The sequence below is a fragment of the Mastigoproctus giganteus genome, chromosome 11 (genome assembly GCF_048544385.1).
Source record: "Mastigoproctus giganteus isolate SK-2022 chromosome 11, ASM4854438v1, whole genome shotgun sequence".
Classification (NCBI taxonomy): domain Eukaryota; kingdom Metazoa; phylum Arthropoda; class Arachnida; order Uropygi; family Thelyphonidae; genus Mastigoproctus; species Mastigoproctus giganteus.
Genome location: NC_143585.1, coordinates 107,394,386 through 107,415,231, shown reverse-complemented (window position 1 = coordinate 107,415,231; position 20,846 = coordinate 107,394,386). Strand labels below are relative to the sequence as shown.

The window sequence follows — 20,846 nt, the reverse complement described above, 5'->3', positions numbered from 1 at the left end:
TCACTCCAAATGTTAGTCTAGTTCAGTCTTATATTTATTTAAGCTATCAACTTCCACAACAGATGGACCTCACCACATAGCCATCACTGATGTTCCTGAGAGGATTTAAAAACAATAAACAGATCTCAAATAGTACTCCAAAAGAAGGATCACATTTTTTTTGTTAAAGCTGATTTATTTTACCGTAACAGGAGCAACTCCATGGCTGCACTTAAAAGGATTGAGAAGAGGACACTTTCCAAAAATGGGTTCAAAATTATAAGAAAATGAAATGGATGACTTATCTGTAGCTCACAGTAAATGATGTCCCCTATTCACAGCAGCTGTCAACTATGCATAAAGTTCTTCAATCCATTTGTTGCTACCTAAACAAGATCCATGTGGATGTAATAGCTAACATAAGCCAATCTACATGAACATAATGACTTTGGTCTATGGTTTCAGGCAACGGCAGGGACCATCTTGTGGACAAATGGGAGCTCATTTCTAATTAACTAGTAGTGTGAATACTCATAACCAAATTGTTGGGATCATTTCCGAAGGTAGTTGATGATGAAAAGCCTCTTCCTTGCCCATGCATTTGCTGTAGGTTTACGGCAAATTTCATAACTGGACCATTTTAGTTCTAGCTCATGGTCCAGAAACATGTACCATGACACTCAAAGCATTACTGCAATCTTCTCCATTATCATCATGTAATAATTCCTAGTTTGTTTTTTTTTTTCAGGGGTAAGAGATTTTTGGAAACAACTGATTTTAAACAGGATGGGAATCCTCTGCACGTTGGTCAGCCAGAAACTCAGCTCCTTTGATACATTCGATTATAATCACATTATTTCCCATCACTCTAGAAATGTTTGGCCAACTTGATCTCCAGACCTCAATCCTTTTGAATTTTGTTTATAGGGAAAGCATCACAACGCATGTCACTACCATTCCTTGTAATATATGCTTCAGGCAACAGTTGACCATGCCATACTATACTGGAAGCATAGTATGGTAGTGTACACAAAGTCACCACATTAAACATCTTCATACCTAAGTTTCGATAAACTCAAGTATAAAGTACTCTAGGAGTTGCACACAAGGTCAACTGCCACTGCCTTGTGGTGGAAGTGTTTGAATGTTTTTTGCATTTCCTGCATCCATTCCAAATTTCAACTTTCTACCTACAGCTAACTGAAGTGATGCACTATAATTATAACTACCGTTCAGATTTAATTTGCATAATAATTTGAGTTGGTACTCATTCAGCTTTTTAAGTAGGTTGCATTGTTATCCTATTTATATGTTCCATAATTATGAGGGAATCCCATATTTCAGTAAAATTGGACAAAAAAAATCACCCCAGGGGTTCACATGGGCATGGCACACCCAAGGTCCTGAGCTGGATATCATCATTCTTCTCTTTCTTGATGATTTCCCCCTCTCTCTCTAAGGAATTTTTTTTGGTTGGTGCAGCATAAGCCTCAGGCTTCCTTGCACCATATAGCTAATAATAATAAAATAGAAATCCAGCAATTAAATATAGTTTTAATGCAGTATTTTTAGCTTTAGGCAGACCATGCAAGACTTATTAACATGGTGCCGAAGTCTACTAATGGGTTAATTAGCATTAATGTTGACAAAATGATGAAGAAAGCATTATGTAGCATGAGCAGACAAAAAAAGGGGGGGCAGCCAATATCACTATCCTTTATTCATCTCTTTCAATCTTAAATTTAGGTAAACTTATCGACCTCTAAACACAAGACTTGGGAGTTTATTCCATAGTCAATCACTCTGTGACCAAAGGGAAATTTTCAGACATCTCTTCTACTCTCAATGTAAATTTATGATCTGTGTATATGTCACAATAACTAGATGCAAACATGCCTCAGCATTTAATTTACTAAATCCTTTTTTAAACACTATTTTAGAAAATGTGATTTCCAAATCTGTATACAATATTCAAAATTTGATGTAATCATTACATTATATGTACCAGGAGACAGCAGTAGAATATGGGTTGATGTCACACTGTTCCAATCTGTGGAGTAATTGTTCATATGTAATTGGTATCAAAAGCTTTACTGAAATCTAAGTAAATGATGTGAGTTATTATTTGCATCCAATTCTTTTGACAACCTGACAGTAGCTAATCAGATTATCCAGACATGATCTTCCCTTCAGAAAGCAACACTAATTCCTTGAATAGTACAGGTATGTTGAGGGTCTGGCGGCTCCAGGGATTTCTCCCATCTCCACGTATGTTCTATGTATCGAGTGACAGTACCCTGTCTATGCCAGAGGTTTAAAAATAATGTATGGGTCATGTGGTATGTAGTTTGTTGTGCCCATTGTTCATCCTGCCTGTTGGCCGCCGGCCCCCAGTGGGACCAGATGTTACCATACCTAGCGATGGGGACGCCAGCCAGGTATACCAAGAGACTAATTATACTCTGGCAGGTCCTGCCACTTACTTTCCTGGGATTTCGGTGACTAGGACCTAAAATAAAGGTTGGAGCTATCGCTGTTGATTTAAGTAAAATTGCATTTAGAAAGCGCTGCGTGGGGTTTTACGCTGAAAGAACTATTTCTAGAGAGCCTAAAAGGTCGGGCAAAATTTGATGTGATTTAAATTTGGACATGTGGGCCAGTCACTGTACAAGAGAAAGTGATGGGAGGGAGGGGGGGATGAAATAGGAAGAAGAGGGGTTGGATAGGAAGGTGACCCCCCATTTTCAGTGGGGCATGCCCATGCCCTACGACAGTGAAAATATGGGGAGGCGAGCAAATACTCCCCTCACCAAAAAAAAACGCATAAGGGAGTGCAGTTTTGGATCGACAGTAGGCCATCCAAATCATCCTAAAGTCTTGTCTTTCTGTCGTATGGCGAGTTTTTTTTTTTTTCTTTCTTGTTTGACCTCCTGCATTCTTTCTAGTCGGGTTGCCTTTGGTGTATTTCTATCATTGTTTTCCTTCTAGAAAATAGATCCTGGGCATATTGACCGAGTGCCTTGTAGTCCTCTTGAGTGTCTAACAGTCTGGGATATATTGGATTGCCATTATTAGGCATGGTCGTAGGTCGTCATACAAATCGCACTCAAACATTAAGTGTCTCCAGGACTACGGGTTGCCACAGGGACAGTCCGCGTTATTTATGATGCCAAGTTGGTGAAGTTTAGCTTTAAACGGGCCATGTCCTGTAAGGAGAAGGGTGGTATTTCGACCAAGGTGAAACCACGCTGGCACCTTAGGGTACAGCTTGGTGACAGTGGGGAGAAATCTTCTAGTCACTGCACCTTTTTCTGTGTTGCTCCATCACCTCTGCCAAATCTGGATGAGGTGGTCGGTGATTCTTTTCTTCTCATAGTTGCAGTCATTAGTGATGTTATACATTGTAGCCGACGTGTTTCTGGCAAGATGGTAGAGCAGACCATCTTGCCATCAAGCATAGTGGATAGCTTCGAGATCCAGGGGCAGAACTCCTACCAGGACTTGGAGGGCAGCCATGCTAGTCGTTCTAATTGCTCTAGACATGGTAAGGAGGATGGTCCTCTGAATGGTTTTGAGGATCCGTTTATTCACTTCTAGTGCTGCCCTCGTGTACCAGACAGGGGAGCCATATGTGATGGCAGGGATGAAGAGAGCTTTGTAGTACAGAGACAGGGTAGTACGTCTGAGTCCCCAGTCCCTGCGAGTGACTCTAGCGACGAGGGCCGCATATCTTCTTATCTTTTGTTTAATATATTCTAGGTGTGGCTTGAAATTTAATTTTCTGTCCAGGATTATTCCTAGGTATTTAATCTGTTTGCACAGCTTAACTGTTTTGTTCTCAATCTTAATTTGTGGTGGTCTCCTTAAGTCTAGCGTACCTTTTAGCAGCACCGATTTTGTCTTGTCGGGTGTATAGTATTAGTATTAATGATGACAAATGATGCAAGAAAGCAACTTATACAGCAACAGCAAAAAAAAAAAAAATCACATCAATCCACGCCAATAGTTTGTCTGGTTCTTCCTCCAATTTATTCAAGCTATCCACTTCCACACCAGACAGAAGTTTGTTCCATCAATCAACCACCCATTGACTAAGGGAAAACTTCCACACATCTATTCTGAAACCAACCTTCCTCAATTGCATTCCACAATGGTAGCTTTTACAAGCTTCAACACATGACAGTACAATTACATAACATAAATACCATGTTCTTGTGAAGCTTTATGGGTGTAAGAAAATTCATTGAGTTCTGTAAATAATATACAGCAAGCATGTGAAACCAGTGGCCTGCAAGTCACATGTGATTTCACCCCCCCCCCAAATGTTAGGAACATTCACATATTAACAAGGTTAAACCTATATGATGGTAATGATATCTGGTAATACTTAACATTTAGCATTAAAAAGTGGTATATGATGCAAGAAAGCAAGCTTATACAGCATCAGCCAAAAAAAAAAAAAAAAAAAAAAACATTTCACCTATCTATTCCCTCCAGTAGTTTGTCTAGTTATTCCTTGAATTTATTTAAGCTATCAACTTCCACAACAACTTGCTAGCTAAAGGCAACTGTCCTTTCATACCCCCTCATGTGCATAGTCTCAGCAAGAGATAGAATCTCATCAGCATTGAGCTTGCCCAAACCGTCAAGATCATCTTGCAGGTACCTAGTCTCCAGATGCTACAATTTGCAGAACTGAAGTCATTCTTGATAAGAGCACCCTTTGTTTCCCTCACCATTCATGATGCCCTTCTCTGTAATTGTTTCAGCAGCTCTACATCCTTCCGAAAATGAGACCCCCCAGCCCTGTACACAGTACTCAAGGTGTGGCCTGACCAGTGCCTTTGCAAAGGGATAAACACCTCCTTATCCCTGCTAGCAAACTTCCTGTATATCATTGCCAAAACTCTATGAGCTGTCCTGCTCAGAGAATTTCATATCTGAATGCACAATTACCTTCCCTTCAAGCTTTTTCATTTTCCACTACCCTAAGTATATAACCAGAATAACCTACATAGTTCGTGGGTTGTTCTGGGATTTCTGCTATCCATGTGCAGCACTTTGCATTTGTCAAACTTCAACTGCCATTTGCCCAATTTTTCTAGTATATCTTACAGTAGCTTACCCTGATTACCAATAATTATCCATCCTGTCAACCTTTGTATCATCTGCAAATTTGGACATTAAGCCAGATATACCTTTAATATCATTGATGAAAAATAGAAAACAACAATGTGCCCAACACTGAACCCTGGAGGATTCCACTAATAACATTAGTCCATGAAGAGCAGTGTGTCCACTGATTACCACTCCATCTTCTCCCACTCAACCATTCCACTGATATCATTACTGTGCAGAGGACCCTGTATTATATCTAATCCTAAAGATTTCTGTTTGTTTAGGGATTTATTAGGTGCATCGGCAACTATGGCCATAGTGCGTCACTAAGGATTTCTAATCTTTCCCTAATCCTTCAACATACCTGGCAGCAAAATATTTATTCAGCTTATCAGCAACCAATTCAGAATCACTGATATTATCATAGATAACAAATGAGCCAATACTTTTGATTCCTTTCCTTTTACTGCTAACAAAGATTTTTTGCTACATTTTGCACTCTCAGCTAAGGAATTCTCATAGTCTGCTTAGTACACCTAAACCCCTAAGTAACTTTATTACAAATTAATTTATATTTATTGTAGGATTCAGGTTCCCCTGACAATTGATAACCATCTTGTGCATGTTTCTTCCCTACCACCAAAGTCACCAATTCTTTTGGCATCCATCTATACTTTTAACAATACAGTTTCACCCCACCTGATTTGATAGTGGACCAGGCAGAATGGTAGCTTTGGGGCCACTTCAGTTTGGCACAAAATTGTACAACAGTTAAGTGCATAACAATTTGCTGTCTACAACAACATTGGCACTCCATCATATGACAAATACTCTCACAGAAAATTCAGTATAAAGAGAAAGTAAAACCAAAAATGCCACACTTTAAATGGTTATTTTAGTGACCACAGTACAGTTCTTGACATTTTTGCACTTTGTTTTTTAATGCACATTCTACTTTTTTTAGAAGATCCTATAAAATAGTACCAACAGGTTAATAACCAGGAAACAAGAAGAAACATTTTCACACTTTACTTTCACTTATGTAAGTTGTGCTTTACTAGTATAATAAATGGTAATATAATACTGTAGATAGGTTGTGGGGAGGAGTGCCAAAAGCAGGCAAGTAAGCTCCCCCTGGACATTGTGGAGGCCAAAATTGAAGTCTGTATTCCCCTAAGGAAAAGCAAGGTAGCCAAAGAGACATTTTCCCCAGAGCCCTTAATTTAAGGGTCGGTAAGTCAGAAGACCCTTTTTTTTCATCACAGGGGATTAAAAGGGTGTTTATTCTTGCACCAAACAGTTAAGGCCACAAGGAGTCTATATATAATAGAATTTTAAATTGCATTTATTGCATTCTCGGTTTGCCTTATTTGCTTGATAAAAAAACCTAAATTACCCAGTGCATGGTGGAAAGGGGGGGGGATTATGCACCTACCCATAAAAATTTAGCCACATCCTCTTTCAAATGGCATAGCAAGGTAGTTATCCTAACCATCATGCTAGCGAAAAGGTATAAGTACGGAGACCATATAAGAAATTAGGGTATCGATGTTTGAGTATGTTGATTTCTGGTCTTTATGTGATGCATGGAATTGTGCACACACACACCGAATTCTTATATAGTGATACGTTCATCATCATCAGCCATTTTCAATCCACTGCAGGATGAAGGCCTCTCCAGCAACTTTCCAGTTCCTTCTGTTTTGAGCACTGGCCATCCATTTACTACTCAAAAACTCATGAATTTCATCTATCCATCTCCGCCTTTGTCTTCCAGGTTTTCTTCTAGCTCCTCTTGGGTACCATTCTGTTATTTTCTTAGTCCATCTGTCATCATGTCTTCGAGCTATGTGTCCTGCCCAAGACCATTTTAGTTCTTCAGTTTTGATAAGAATGTCCTTTACTTGAGTTTGCTGCCTAATCCATGTCTTTCTCTTCTTATTTAACAGTCTGATTCCCAATATAATTCGTTCCATTCTTCGCTGTGTAGTTCTTAGCTTCTCTTCCATTCTTTTGGTGAGTGCCCAAGTTTCACTTCCATAAGTCATGGTGGGGAGTATACATTGATTCATTATTTTACGTTTCAGACAAACTGGGATATTGCTCTTCAGTATGTGACTATATTTCCTGAATGCTATCCATCCAAAATTTATTCTTCTCTTGACTTCCAGCCATTTATCATTATTACAGCTAATAACTTGTCCCAGATAAGTATATGACTCCACCTTTTCAATTACTGCTCCTTCAATCATTATTTCCCTTTCCGTGGCATACTTGTTCATCATTACTTTTGTTTTAGCCATATTCATCTTTAGTCCAAAATCCTTACTAACTGATTAAGATTTTCCTCTAATTCTTTGGGATTGTGGCTTATGACCACAATGTCATCTGCAAATCGTAAATGGTTTAGGTACTCTCCGTTCACATTGACTCCTTTCTGCGACCAGTCTAATCTTCTGAAAGCTTCCTCAAGGGCAGCAGTAAACAGCTTCGGAGATATTGTGTCTCCTTGTCGAACTCCTTTCTTGATTTTAAATTTGCTACTGTCCTTGTCTAGTCTAATAAAGGATGTAGCACTCTCATATATTTTCTTCAAAATCATAATATATGGAGTATCTATGCCTTGTCTTTCCAGTGCCCGAAACATTGCCTTATGCTGTATGGAGTCAAATGCCTTTTCATAATCCACAAATGCTAGGCATAATGGTGTTTTATATTCATTTGCTTTCTCCATTAGCTGTGATATTACGTGAAGGCGATCCATAGTTGAGAATCCTGTCCTAAAGCCAGCTTGCTCTTTCGGTTGATTCTCATCAAGTATTCTTTCTAATCTGTTAATAATGACCCTTGTGAACAACTTGTAGATATGGGATAACAAGCTAATTGGTCTATAATTTCCAATTTCTGATTTATCTCCTTTCTTATGCAGCAAAACTATGATTGCATTATTCCACTGCTTAGGCATCACACCTTTTCTAATGCACTTTGTGAAGAGCCTTGCCAGTTTTTGTGTTATGTCTCTTCCTCCCAATTTTAACAACTCTACAGTAACTTCATCTTCCCCCGGGGCTTTCCGATTCTTCATTTTCTTCATTGCATGTTCTACGTCATCAGGAAGAATATCGGGTATGTCGTATGTGTTGCTACTTTGCAATCCATCTTCCCCACTGCTGGTATCATTCCCTCGCTCCTTGTATAATTCTCTATAGTAGTCTTCTGCTATTTGAATTATGCCTTCTCTGCTGTTTATAAGTACACCATCGCTATTCTTCAGTTTCAGTATCATTTGTCTTTCTGTATTACTGCTCATGGCTGCTGATTTAAATCCTTTGTTTTCCCTTAATGCTTGTTCTACTTTTCTTGTGTTAAAACTTCTTATGTCCTCTCTGAGTCTCTTTCTAATGGCTTTGCATAACTCAGTATACTCAATTTTCTCCCTGTCAGTGTTTTTCTTGCTCTTCATTTGTCGTTTTTGGTTCATCATGACAAGTGTTTCTTGACTAATTTTTTCTTCTTTGGATTTCTGTTTCCCTATAGGTTTCTTGGGCTTTATCACTTTCAGAAAGTTGTAATATTCCTCGTCGATATCTTCGTCCTGAGCAGTCTGCAGAAGCTCAAACTTGTTCTTAAGTTCCAGTACATACTGCTTTTTCTCCTCCTCTGCTATTTCAAAGACCTTTGTATTATTTACTCGAGTCAGTTTTTTCCTTTCCTTTCCTACATCTATATCAAGTGTACATCTTACCATTCTGTGATCACTTCCAACATTTACCTTATTCAGGACGGTAACATCATTCACAATATATCTTCTATTAGTGAGGATGAAGTCGATTTCATTAGTTGTTAATCCATTTGGACTCTTCCATGTCCACTTTCTGTTCACCCTTTTCTTGAAACGTTACATATCACCATAAGTGATACGTTACATATCACCATAAGACAATTTGGTGATTAGACAGTTCTGCGAGTATGACACTGAACTGTCATGAACCAAACTGCCACTAATTGAGGCTAATGACAGCAGTTATCTTTTTTGCTTGGGTGATGCAATGCAACACACATTTACCCACTGCAAAAATTTAGTGTAGAAAGTAAGTCAGTTATGTTCAAATTACATCTTTTTAATTAAGAAACAGAGCAAGTACTGTATAAATCAAAAAGTATAATAATTTTGATCCATCTTTCACCATCTCGCTAAACTTCTCTCAATTTCTTCTCAATTTCTTCCACAATTTAACAAACTCTCGCATGGAGTCAGTTCTTTTTTGTTTTAATTATAAAAAAAATTAATTTTAGCTTTTTCACTGAGTTGAAAACAGTGATCTGTTAATTATGATTTGCTAAAGTGAATTAAAAAATATATCAAACAAAAATAAAATAAGAGAAACCAATAACAAGTTTTATTATTATTTTCAATCATTGATCACCGGATTGAAACTGAAAAGCTTGCATGGCATCTGACAAATGCAATGTGAACCTCTGTATTTTTGTTAGCTCTTCTGCCAACGAAACCAAAGCTCTATGGCAAGATCAGACACTTGTCTCTACTTACGCCGGACATGGCAGTTTAAACTCAAAGTTATTTTCTTTGGATGTCTCTCTGATGTGCAAATGTGGCTTTCCGGAGACTGCGCAGCATCTAATTTTGAATGTAATTATTATGTAGATTTCAGATATGAGCTTCAACTGTTGACTTGCATATATATGATGAATGTGACCTACCAAAATCCTTGAAAATCAGAACTACCTTGGTTTGGCAAGTTTTGCTGACAGTGTTTTTCAACGTAGGAAGAGAACAAAGGAAACTCAAGATATTGTCGTTGACACCATCTTGAGTTTCCTTTGAATTTGAAAGTTGGTTGGAACTGTTTTGCAGTTTAAACTTTTCATTTGGCGACAATTAATAATAACAGTCACGTTATTATCCCACTGTGTATATATTGTAGATAACTTATATTTTGGTGTATATGGTTTATGTTTAGTTATATCCCATAGTGCAGCAGTTCTCAACATTTTTTGACCCATCATTGATCACCGGATTGTACTAGAAATTTTTATTATAAAATATTTCCAGTACTACGTTTTTATAAGCAACATTGCGTAATAATAAAAATTATTATTAAATATTATTTATACTGTACTTTCTAGAGTAGTTATGAATCAGTCCAAATGGGTTTAGAACAGGCTAAGAGTAGAAAACCTGCTTCTTGGCCAAATGGTAACTGAGCATTTTGGTCTTGCCAAAGCTATTGGTGGCATTTTTGCCCATCTCTGTCTAATCCAGATGATTCTATCACCACTTCAACCAAGAATAAAGCTGACCTGCTAGCATCCTATTTTTCTTCCAACTCATGTAGTGATAATCTTGGTAAATCACCTCAAACCATTCCCAGTACACTCCATTCAATGCCTCCTGTGGCCTTCGGTCCAGAGGACATCAGAAAGATTTTGATGAATCTGATGCTAAGAAAGCTCCAGGTCCTGGTGGTATTTCTCCAATTGTTCTCAAAACCTGTGCCCCTGAACTTACTCCTGTTTTGTGTCATCTTTTTTCACTTTCTTATTCCAAAGGGTTTTTTCCCTTCTACTTGGAAATTTGCTCATATCCAGCCAGTTCCTAAAAAGGGTTACAAATCCTTCCATCCAATTATCGTCCCATTGCAATTACTTCTACTCTTTCCAAAGTAATGGAGAAATCAATTAACCGCCAACTTTAAACGACAGTATCTGGAAATCTTTCATCTGATTAACGATTGCCAGTATGGATTCCGTTAGAGTCGTTCCACTGGAGATATTTTGGCTTATGTTACCCATCTATGGACAAATTCAATGGAAAAGTTAGGTGAAATTCAAGCCATTGCTCTTTACATTTCAAAGGCTGTTGATCGTGCTTGGCATAAGTCTTTTAAATAAGCTTCCATCTTATGGTTTTGTAGCTGTTCTTTGTAACTGAATATCCAGTTTTCTCTCTGACCGCTCACTGCGGGTGAGGGTAGACAGCTCTCTGTCTTGTAACTTCTCCATGAATGCTGGTGTCCTCCAAGGTTCAGTTCTTTCTCCCACTCTTTTATATTAATGACCTTCTTCCATTATCCGGAAATTCTATCCGTAGTTTTGCTGATGATAGCACATTGCAATTGCATTCCACCTTCCAGTTTGAAAAACTTGCCCTGCTCAAACAGCTTCAACTTCTCGAGTATCCACTGGAAAATTCTTAAATGCTGACCTTCGGGTAAGTCTCCAGTGGGGCAAAGATAACTTAATTTCAATCCTTCTAAAACTCAGTCATGTCTTATATATCGCAAAAAGGATTCTTCTGGTCTTGTGCTTATCTTCAATGACGCTCCAATTTCTAGGCAAGATCTTGGAGATTACCCTGACTTCTAATCTCTCTTGGCATAAAGCACATTACAAATACTGTTTCCTCTGCATTTAAAAACTGGGTTTTCTCTTTCACTATCGGCATTACTTTTCTTCCAAACAGCTGTTCACTCTGTACAAATCGCAAATCTGCCGTACCATAGAATATTGTTCCCACATCTGGTGTGGTGCCCGCAAAACCTCTCTCAGGCTTCTAGATTCCATTCAAAAGAGGGCAGTTAGGTTAATTAATGTCTCGTCTCTAACAGAGTTTCTGTTGCATGCCTTTTCTATAGATACTTGCATGGGCACCGTTCTCCTGAATTGGCTTCTATAATTCCCGCTTTCTTTCTTTCAAAGCAGTCCGAACATGTGCTGCAACCAGTCAACATCCTTTTACTGTCCAAGTTCACACTCACAGAACCAATTTTTCTTCTGCCTCATTTATCTTCAGTTTTCTGGAACAACCTTCCTTCATAAGTATTTCCTGAAAATTACTATCTACAGAAGTTCAAGTCCAGTGTAAACAAGTATCTTCTTTCATCTTTTCAAAATTCAACCCATCATGGTACTAATTACTACAGGTTCTAAAAAAAAAGTACCTATACATAACAATGATCCTTGAGAATGAAAAAAAAATCTAGTATGGAAAACAGATTTATTTACTTTCCTTTACTTTTACTCTATTGTTTATCATTAGTTACATTTTGTAGTTTAGAATAATATACCTATGTAAACCTAAGCAGACGACATTACAGAATTTTTAGTGCAAACTCCCTGGAACACTTTCACGAACCACCAGTTGGGAACCGCTGCCATAGTGTATGATGGTGGTGAATTGTTGATGTGTGTTGTTGAATAAGGGTGAAGTTGATCATAAGATCAATGGGTTGGGTTTTTTTTTTTTTATCACCGTGGTCCCAGTTCTAGTATGGCAGGACACATTTTGGCTTGCACTATAGGTGTATATTCAAATAAATTTTAGAACTTCGACTGGAATTATATTTGTGGTTTGATCGTGGACTGTAATTTGGTTAGTTTTGTATATTGGTCTTGGCTGTAGTCAATTATGTATATGGAAGAGTGTTGCAATGATTAATAGGTTGTTAAAAAAATTTTTATCGCAGCTGCAAGTGGGCAGCTGGATGTTTCTGGTTTTAAGTTAAAACTTGTTCTTGGGCTTTGCTAACTTAGCAGCTTCAGTGTAATTGTATATAGTTATGTACATATTAGAAAACAGGCCTTGTGCGTCGGGTTGCATTATATCATCAAAGTTTCTTGTGACAACCAACTAACTGGTTAAAATAAATTTATTAAAATAAAAATATAATATATACATAAGATAAAACTGAAATAAAATAAAAGCGTTAAAATACAATAAGATAAAAATATTTAAAATATATACTGTAGTAGCTTTCGAAGCGAAGTACCTCTTCATCAGGCTAATGAAGAGGCACTTCGTTTTAACCAGTTAGGCGGTCATCACAAGAAACTTTGATGATAGTTATGTATATAATTAATTATATATTTTGTATTGTCCACTAGTACTTTCTCTATACTTCTATTTTCTTCTTTTCAGGGATGCCTCTTCCTTTCATCCCTTTCCTACCTTACCATTTCTCATAATATTCCTTCTATTTTGCTGTTTCCTTTCTTTGAAAATTCAGGGCTCCCAGGTAGCCCCAGTAAGTGTCTCAGATGGATAATGGACTCTAGCACACCTCCTCATGGCCAAGGTTAGGAGTCGGGATCTAGTGTCCCCTGGCTGAGAAGTCACCAGGTGCCGGCACTCAACACAACAGTACACATACTTACACACACTTGGCATTATGCCTTTTCAGATGCTACAGCAGTACATAGGGGAAACCCCAAAGACCGCAATAAAACATGCACACCTTGACCTTGTATTCTACTCGCATATCTGGCCCTTTTTACAGTGGTACTGGTTCTTCCCAGAGATACGAGGTGGAGCTTAACTGATGTTCTAGGAGCCACCCCTTAGATAAAACATCTTTTTTGTGCCTCACAGATATCACATAGAAAACAGAATTGCCTAGAAGAGCAATAGATGCTTTTACTCTCCTGGAGTCTGCCAAAAGCCAAACAATAAAAAAAAAAAATCAATAAAAATTAATCTCGCAATTCACAGTATAACAACATGAAAAGAGAAAGTATTGTATAACCAGTTAGAAAATATTTGGCAACCAAAAGTAGATGGAACGATTTGATTTCATTTACAAATTAAAAAAATAAATAAATAAACAAAGTGGCACCTGTCAAACATCATACTAGCAACAGAGGGCTTGCCAGGGTACTTAAAAAAATCTACTGGGCGCCTGGCCTGACCTGCCTCCTCGTGGCAAAGTTAAATGATCAGAAGAACAACAGAACATTCTCCACTCACACACTAAAATTTCTCTGGTCTCCACAGAGTATACAACGCGGAGATGGGGAAACCCCTGGTGCCGTCAGACAGCTAACACACTATACTAGCAACGGAAAGTTGAAAAAAATAACATGCTTTTAGATTTATACCTTTTGAAAATGTCATTTTTTTGTCTTCGACCTCAACAAATTTTCACAGTGGGTAAATTTGCATTATATCGCACGAACGAAGAAGACAACTGTCAGCCGTCTCATTTTACACACATGCTTACATTATCGGCGACCATAGAGCCGTTCAAGTTCCGAATAACACATTACATTACATTTTCATAACAGTCAGTCCACCGGTAAATCATTGATAGGAGCTGATGCGCAAGGGTTGCTGGGAAAAAATGTCAGATCGGTAAAGTAAAGGAATACCTGGCTTTGTTTACTGCATTTTCAACAATATTAAATTTAATTCCATATGCAGCGATAATAACAAAAAAACTAATTATAATACTCTAACAATCCCTACCATATATGAAAGCCAAACTTCTAAGAAACACGATACGTGTCAACCAATAGGTACCAGGTCTGGGAATATAACTTTTCGTTGTTTCAGTTTCCTCTTTCTCTGATACAACATGCTTCCCTCTATCACTATCAAAGTCTTCAAAATTACGTCTCTTTCGAAGATCAGACGGAGAATTTGGGCAACTAAGAGATGCCATCTCTTTCACGCCAGACACACCGATTTTAATACTCTATTACGTAATATCTAACAAGCCATCAGTAGCACAGTAAGGCAGAGAGTACTACTCTGCGCAGTAAGACAGACTTGTCTGACACATGCCTGAGAGTTGTGGCGGGGCAACTACGCTATTATGTTGGTTGATAGTGCCTTAAAAGTCACCTGGATTCAATCGGTTTTTCATATTTCAACCAATGAAATATACGCTGCAGGTACATATCAGTTCTGTAGTAGTCTACGATGCATCTTTATTATCGACTAGATCCGTCAGTTTTGCCCATTTCCGGAAATGAAAATGCCGGCCACCTGGTCACAATAATATCTTTTTTTTTTTTTTTTTTTCATTAAAAAGAACAAAATAGGGATAAAATCTATTATTTGGGTACCACTACGCGCAGTGGGCGTGGCTGTAGAACGGAGTGATTGTAACAAAAAAAGCTTCACTTATAATATTCTAACAATCTCTACCATATATGAAAGCCAAACTTCTAAGAAACACAATACGTGTCTACGAATAAGAATAATGTCTGGGGATATAACTTTTCGTTGTTTCCATTTCCTCTTTCTCTGACACAACAATTTGGGGGATAAACACCCTAGGCAGCCGACCGGGTAAAGTACCTACCCGGCAACCCAAAGGTCGCGGGCTTGGATCAAAGTACTGCAAAAACCTTGGGAGGTGCATTATGGCCACAGAAGCCGATGCGCCAACAACTACCAAATCAAAAAAAAAAAAAAAAAAACCCAGGCATGTCAACCTACGGGGGGGGAACAATGAGTGGCACCTGCCAATCACTGCCTTCTCCCTGACTTTTAGTCGAAGTATGGAGAGGTACCAAGATATGAATTTTTACCCAAAATAATTCTCCACTGCCAGTGAAAGAATTGGGTTTAAGAGAAAGATGTGGTAGTCGAGCCGAGGTATGTACCCTTCATACAGAAGGGTAATATCACAGTACTTAAAGCATAACTTGAATAACTCTGTGATCGAGTATCAAAAATTCTTATTAAATGTAACACAGCCTCCAAACTTAAGCAGAAATATTGGTACAGCGCATGTACCAGAAAAAACTTAAGTGTGACAAACTAAAAATTCATACAGAGTTCACTGCTGTTTTATTATGAACCTTGAGCTGACAGAGAGAGATATCTCTGCAGACATTTTGGGTTTTTCACACGTGCAATGTTTCTTCTGGCATCTTTGTTATACCCATATTTTTATATGATAAAAGTGATAAAGTGAAAAAATATATGATAAAACTGATAAAAGTTTATATTAGATGTTAAGATCGTCAACAATCTAAAGCAGAAGCTTTAGATTGTTGACGATCTTAACATCTAATATAAACTTTTATCAGTCACGGCGTGGCTTGCCTGTTTAATACAACCACTTTGTAAATCACAAAATGCAAGTAGACGTATAAAGCAGTTAACAGATCTATACAACACGGCCGATCGTAGTTCTTGGGTAATCGTTTGCTCACAGCTTGGTAGCCTTGGTTACTAAGTGTTGGGTGAGTCCTGCATTCAGAACACGACGATTGGGTTCGTTGTGCATTTTCCAAGAATATGTTTTGTCTGTACGCCATTACATTCTATTAGTTCTTCTGTTGCCGGATGCAAACATCTTTCGCTCAAGAATAAAAACTCATGCAACACTGAGACCGAAAAACTAGGAAATTATGTTGGGTAGGCAAGCAGAAACAAAGAAAAAGAAATGCACAGAGATCATCTTTATTCGATTCTCTCTGGAATCGAATCTCTTTAGGCCATTTTCTCTAATTGCAAGAGGGTAGTGACACTCTCTACACATAGAGATCTATTCAGTTTGTGTCCGAACCGATAAGGTCAGTTAACAGTGTACAGGGCCGGTTCTGGTAAGTGTGCAGTACATGCATGCACACAGGCGGCCAATAGTGCACTTTAAAGAATAAAATTAAAATGTAATTTAATATTATTTTAATACAGTGGTCGGCGATGAAATAGAGGACGTGGCAGTGTTAATAAATAATATTTTATTCTCTAAAGCCAACAAACAGATTACTGTTTGAACTATGACCATCCAGTTGTTGTTGTTTGGTTTTTAGGAGCTTTAGCAACTAAGGCCATATTGCTCCGGAGATATGCAGTGGTCATTCCCTGACTTTTCCGCATCCTCCGTATTTGGTGGTCACGGGCTCGAACCCCGTCAAACCAAGAAGCGTGTGCTCCTGCCCACCTGGCTACGGAGGCGCCTGCAGGAACTGATAGTACAAGAACAATAAGTGGGGAGGTACACAGAATCAGATTTTAGGGAGCGCTGAAGCTCATAAATCGAACAATAAGGTACGCATATTTATTTTTCTTAATTATCTACTTACATGGACCCAGATGAGCAAGAAGCCAAGGCCCCTACGCACTTTTTCCTGACAACAGTTGTTCAGAGTACACGGCCAGTGTTAAAGGCTCTCTAAGAATTTCAGATCACAACTTGTGGGTGACCCCTTCTCCAGTGGAACTCTGTCTGAGGGCCATTCTCAACCAGTGTACTTTAGCTTTACAAGAAAGTGAAATGGGATAATCTGTTTGATTGGATTATTGTTTTAAATCTTCTGAGCTTAATGTTTGCCTAGATCGTGTCAGTGAAATTTTTGTCGGAATAAAATCCCGTCCTTTATTTAAACCCTGGTTTTCCAATAAATACGCTAAGGCTGGCTAAGTTAAGAATGTAACATATATTAGTATGTAGGCTTGCCTACATACTAAAGCTTGCAACAATTATTAATCAATCAAAGCTCGAAAAGTAGGTCGCTAATAATGTAGCTTCGCCTAAAGATTAAGCTACATTATTAGCGACCTACTTTTCGTCTAATTCTGTTATCAATGATTTTGTTATTTGTAAAGTAGATCACTTTCTACTATACAGAACATTCTTCACTATATCTCCAGTGAGATTCGGAAAAATCAATAATATACATTATTTTGTTATACACTTATGATTATTTTAAACAAAGGTGATTCAAAAATCACCTCTTTACGCCTTTAAAAAACAGACTGCGTCCGCTGGTGACTTTCGGTGGTGGTATGTCTATATATGGTCGTCCAGGAGTATAAATACAATAATTTTAAAAACACGTTAAAAAATTATTAGGATTTCTTGGCTTATAAATATGCCGTCTCGATATCCATCTCCGGTGGATATCGAGAAATATCCATTTTAGTGGTGGTCTTCTTTTCTTTTAATTTTGCTGTTCCTTTCTGTATTTCTTCAAGCAATATACAGCACATATGAAGTAGGAAAAGTCTGTTTATCAAAGTTGTTCCGAATAACAATAGACAACGTGTTTTAACAGAAAAATTTGGTAATTGTACGGACTAAATTATAGTGCGGTATGGAGAGAGTTTTTATGGCTCTGATGTGAAATCTCTGATCGCGCACCGCAACCAAGGAAATTAGAAAACAGTGCATGTAATATTTCTTTATTTTTATAGATTTTTTTTGCTATTCGAATTTCAATAGTATTGATTTCTGCTATTTTACAGCCAACATCCAATTTAAGGTGTGGGGGGGGGGAAGGCTAGCAGTCTCAGCTGCATTCTGGCTACCAAGGAGCCCAAAAACTGTGCATCGCCCCAAGCTCTGACAGCGCTTAAATGAATCCTGATTTCAGTTACATTGTGGATTAAATATGCTTTTTCCAGCTACTCTGGGATACTAACTACTATTAATAAGATTGTTTCGGCAAAAGTTGACTAAACAACTGTTTTCATGCTGCATAAAACCTTCCCCTAACTTTCAGGTCAATAGTTTCCAATCTCATTGTATGATATTCGCCTCTCATCGGTTTCTATTGATCATTACCGACAGCTACCACTTTTATTATTATTATTTTTTCTCTCCCATTTTCGGTCATGTAATCTCATTTAATAAAGTAAGGCTACCTAAAATTTTAGAAAGAGCGACACGTGCCATATGGATAGTTATGAGCAATTAAAATCCAAATCTTAAGACAACTATTAGCTTCCGAAAAAAAAAATAGATAATCAGTAATTCTTTTTCAATTAAGCATTTAGGAAATTTAATATTGATAAATAATGTTAGGTTACTTAACATTATTAATTTAAAGGTAAACGGTAGCCATTATCAATCCACTGCAGGATGGAAGCCGCCTCAACAATTGATGTTGAGGGAAATGAGGACCATAATCTGCCATACTAGGTATGTCAGATCGACCATATTTAGTAGTCAGGGGCTGGAACCCCGCTCTACTCAAAGAGCGTGTGCTACTGCACTCCCGCCCCTGATCACTCGGCTACGGAGCCTTCTTTTAGGTTAAACCCCGGGGGCTCACATCTGGTGAATATGGGCTTGGCACACCCAGGGTCCTGAGCTGGATATCATCATTCTTGTTTTCTTGATGATTCCCCTCTCTCTCTCTCTCTGGGTAATTCAGAAAATTTTTTTTTTTGCCTGGTGCAGCATAAGCCTCGAATTCCTTGCACCATATGGCTAATAATAATAATAATAAAACAGAAATTTGTCACAAAGTTTACTTGCGGTGGCTCCAGTAATGGCAGTTTGATTGATTGACATTTGTCAATCAAACTGCTTTAGAATACGCAGCACCATATTCTAAAGTTTTAACAGTCGCTACTAAGATAGACAAGCATGCCCATGTCCCAGTTTAATGTCAAAGCGAAGTGGATAAATGTGTTTCAGTTCTCCCCGTTTCCATTTCATACACCTAGTTTGAAAACCGACACGGACCCTTGAAGAGAGAAAAAAAAAAGAAGTAATATCAAGAAAACCTACAAAACAGAGTGCACTGGCACACTATCCCCCACTTCAAAGAAAATCCTCCACTCCAATCGAAAAGACAGTAGGGGGGGGGGGGGGATAAACTGGAGCTGTGTAGACCAAAACAAAAAATATCTTCAATGCTGAAAGTAGATTATTATTCTTACCAATACGCTTCCAAATTTTTTTGATATAGCCTCACAGGACCTAACGGTTTATAACAATACATTTTAAAAAGTTGTATATTTTATTGGAAAAGTAATCAGATATTTTTACCGGTACGCAGTACTGGTTTACTTTCAGCACTGAATGTCCCAGTAGTAAGAAATAAATAACTTTGCATAAATACTCTAGACTTTGAAGAAATTACTCTTATAGTAGAGCGAAACTAAGAAATAAGTATTAGGTTTATTTTCTACCATAATAATTCGATATAAAATAAAAATGATCGTAATCAAGCTAAATATTAAGCAAAATGAACTGGGCTGCATAAAAAGAAAAAAATGGGGAAGGGGATAGATAAGATTACAATAATTTCGAATTTATTAACCAATTTAAGCCTCAAAATACAGAACGAAGCAATTAATGGCAAAACATTAAATGTTTCAGTTTTTTAAGAAAAAATAAGAAAATATACTTACCTATAAATTTGAATTCATATGAGTGAATTAGCAAAACAAAAGAAAATAGCACACGGTCCAATTCGAAGTCGTTGCTGAATAATTGAAGGTAGCAGCTAAAGCAATGCAAGTTCCAGTTAGGCCAATCATTTTGAATGAAGCAGCTGAATCTGATTCCTATTTTGCGGACTTCGTATATTCTGCTGAACACACTTAGGCAAAAGAATTTTAGGATATCGTTTCGAAACGGATAATTTCAAAGTGAAACTACACTTAAACTCGGGGCAGCATCATAACACTTAGTTTTTTTTTTTTTATGAAAACCCCAAACACGAAAGGTATCAAAACCTATAGTACTTAGTACCGTGCATGGGTTAAAGGAGAAGTATGGGGGGGAGGGGGATGCCGGAAACTTTGCTCTAGAGACTAAACATGGGTTTCACCACTTCAAGCCTCCAATAAGCAAAGTGGTGGTATTTCACCGGTTGATGAAAGGAAAGTCATCTACCACCTACAAGTGCTACTTACATGGCCGCAGATTATGAAGGAATTGGCTACGTCTGATTTAATTTAATGCTTTAATAATACCGTTTATTCACTGATAGTCAGAAAGGAAAAAGTGACGTGCGGTTAGTTTTTGAATCTCCCCTGTAATTCAACGAAGATTGCTACTTTGTATTTCCTGGTAAATTGGAATAGTTAAAGAACGACTTGGTGCCATATTCAATACTGTAACATATTAAAATAGGACCACACTAACAACAAAATATTAATTTTTGTAATCCATTAACTCAGTTCAGCGATTGAAAGTAGTGAAGTAAAACTTTAATTTTGAAAATAACAATGTTTGGAGGTGAACTGTAATTGAATCTTT

General features: G+C 37.7%; 1 protein-coding gene across 1 annotated transcript in view; it reads right to left on the bottom strand.

Annotated features, from left to right (window-relative positions):
- Window positions 1-14,828, bottom strand: part of LOC150078338 (lipase maturation factor 1-like) — a 69,573-nt gene extending 54,745 nt beyond the window's left edge. Inside the window, 1 exon segment of the mRNA XM_090384184.1 lies at window positions 14,360-14,828. Within this exon segment, the coding sequence (XP_090240310.1) occupies window positions 14,360-14,555 (196 nt within the window). The 5' untranslated portion in view covers window positions 14,556-14,828.
- Between the last annotated feature and the right edge of the window lie 6,018 nt (window positions 14,829-20,846).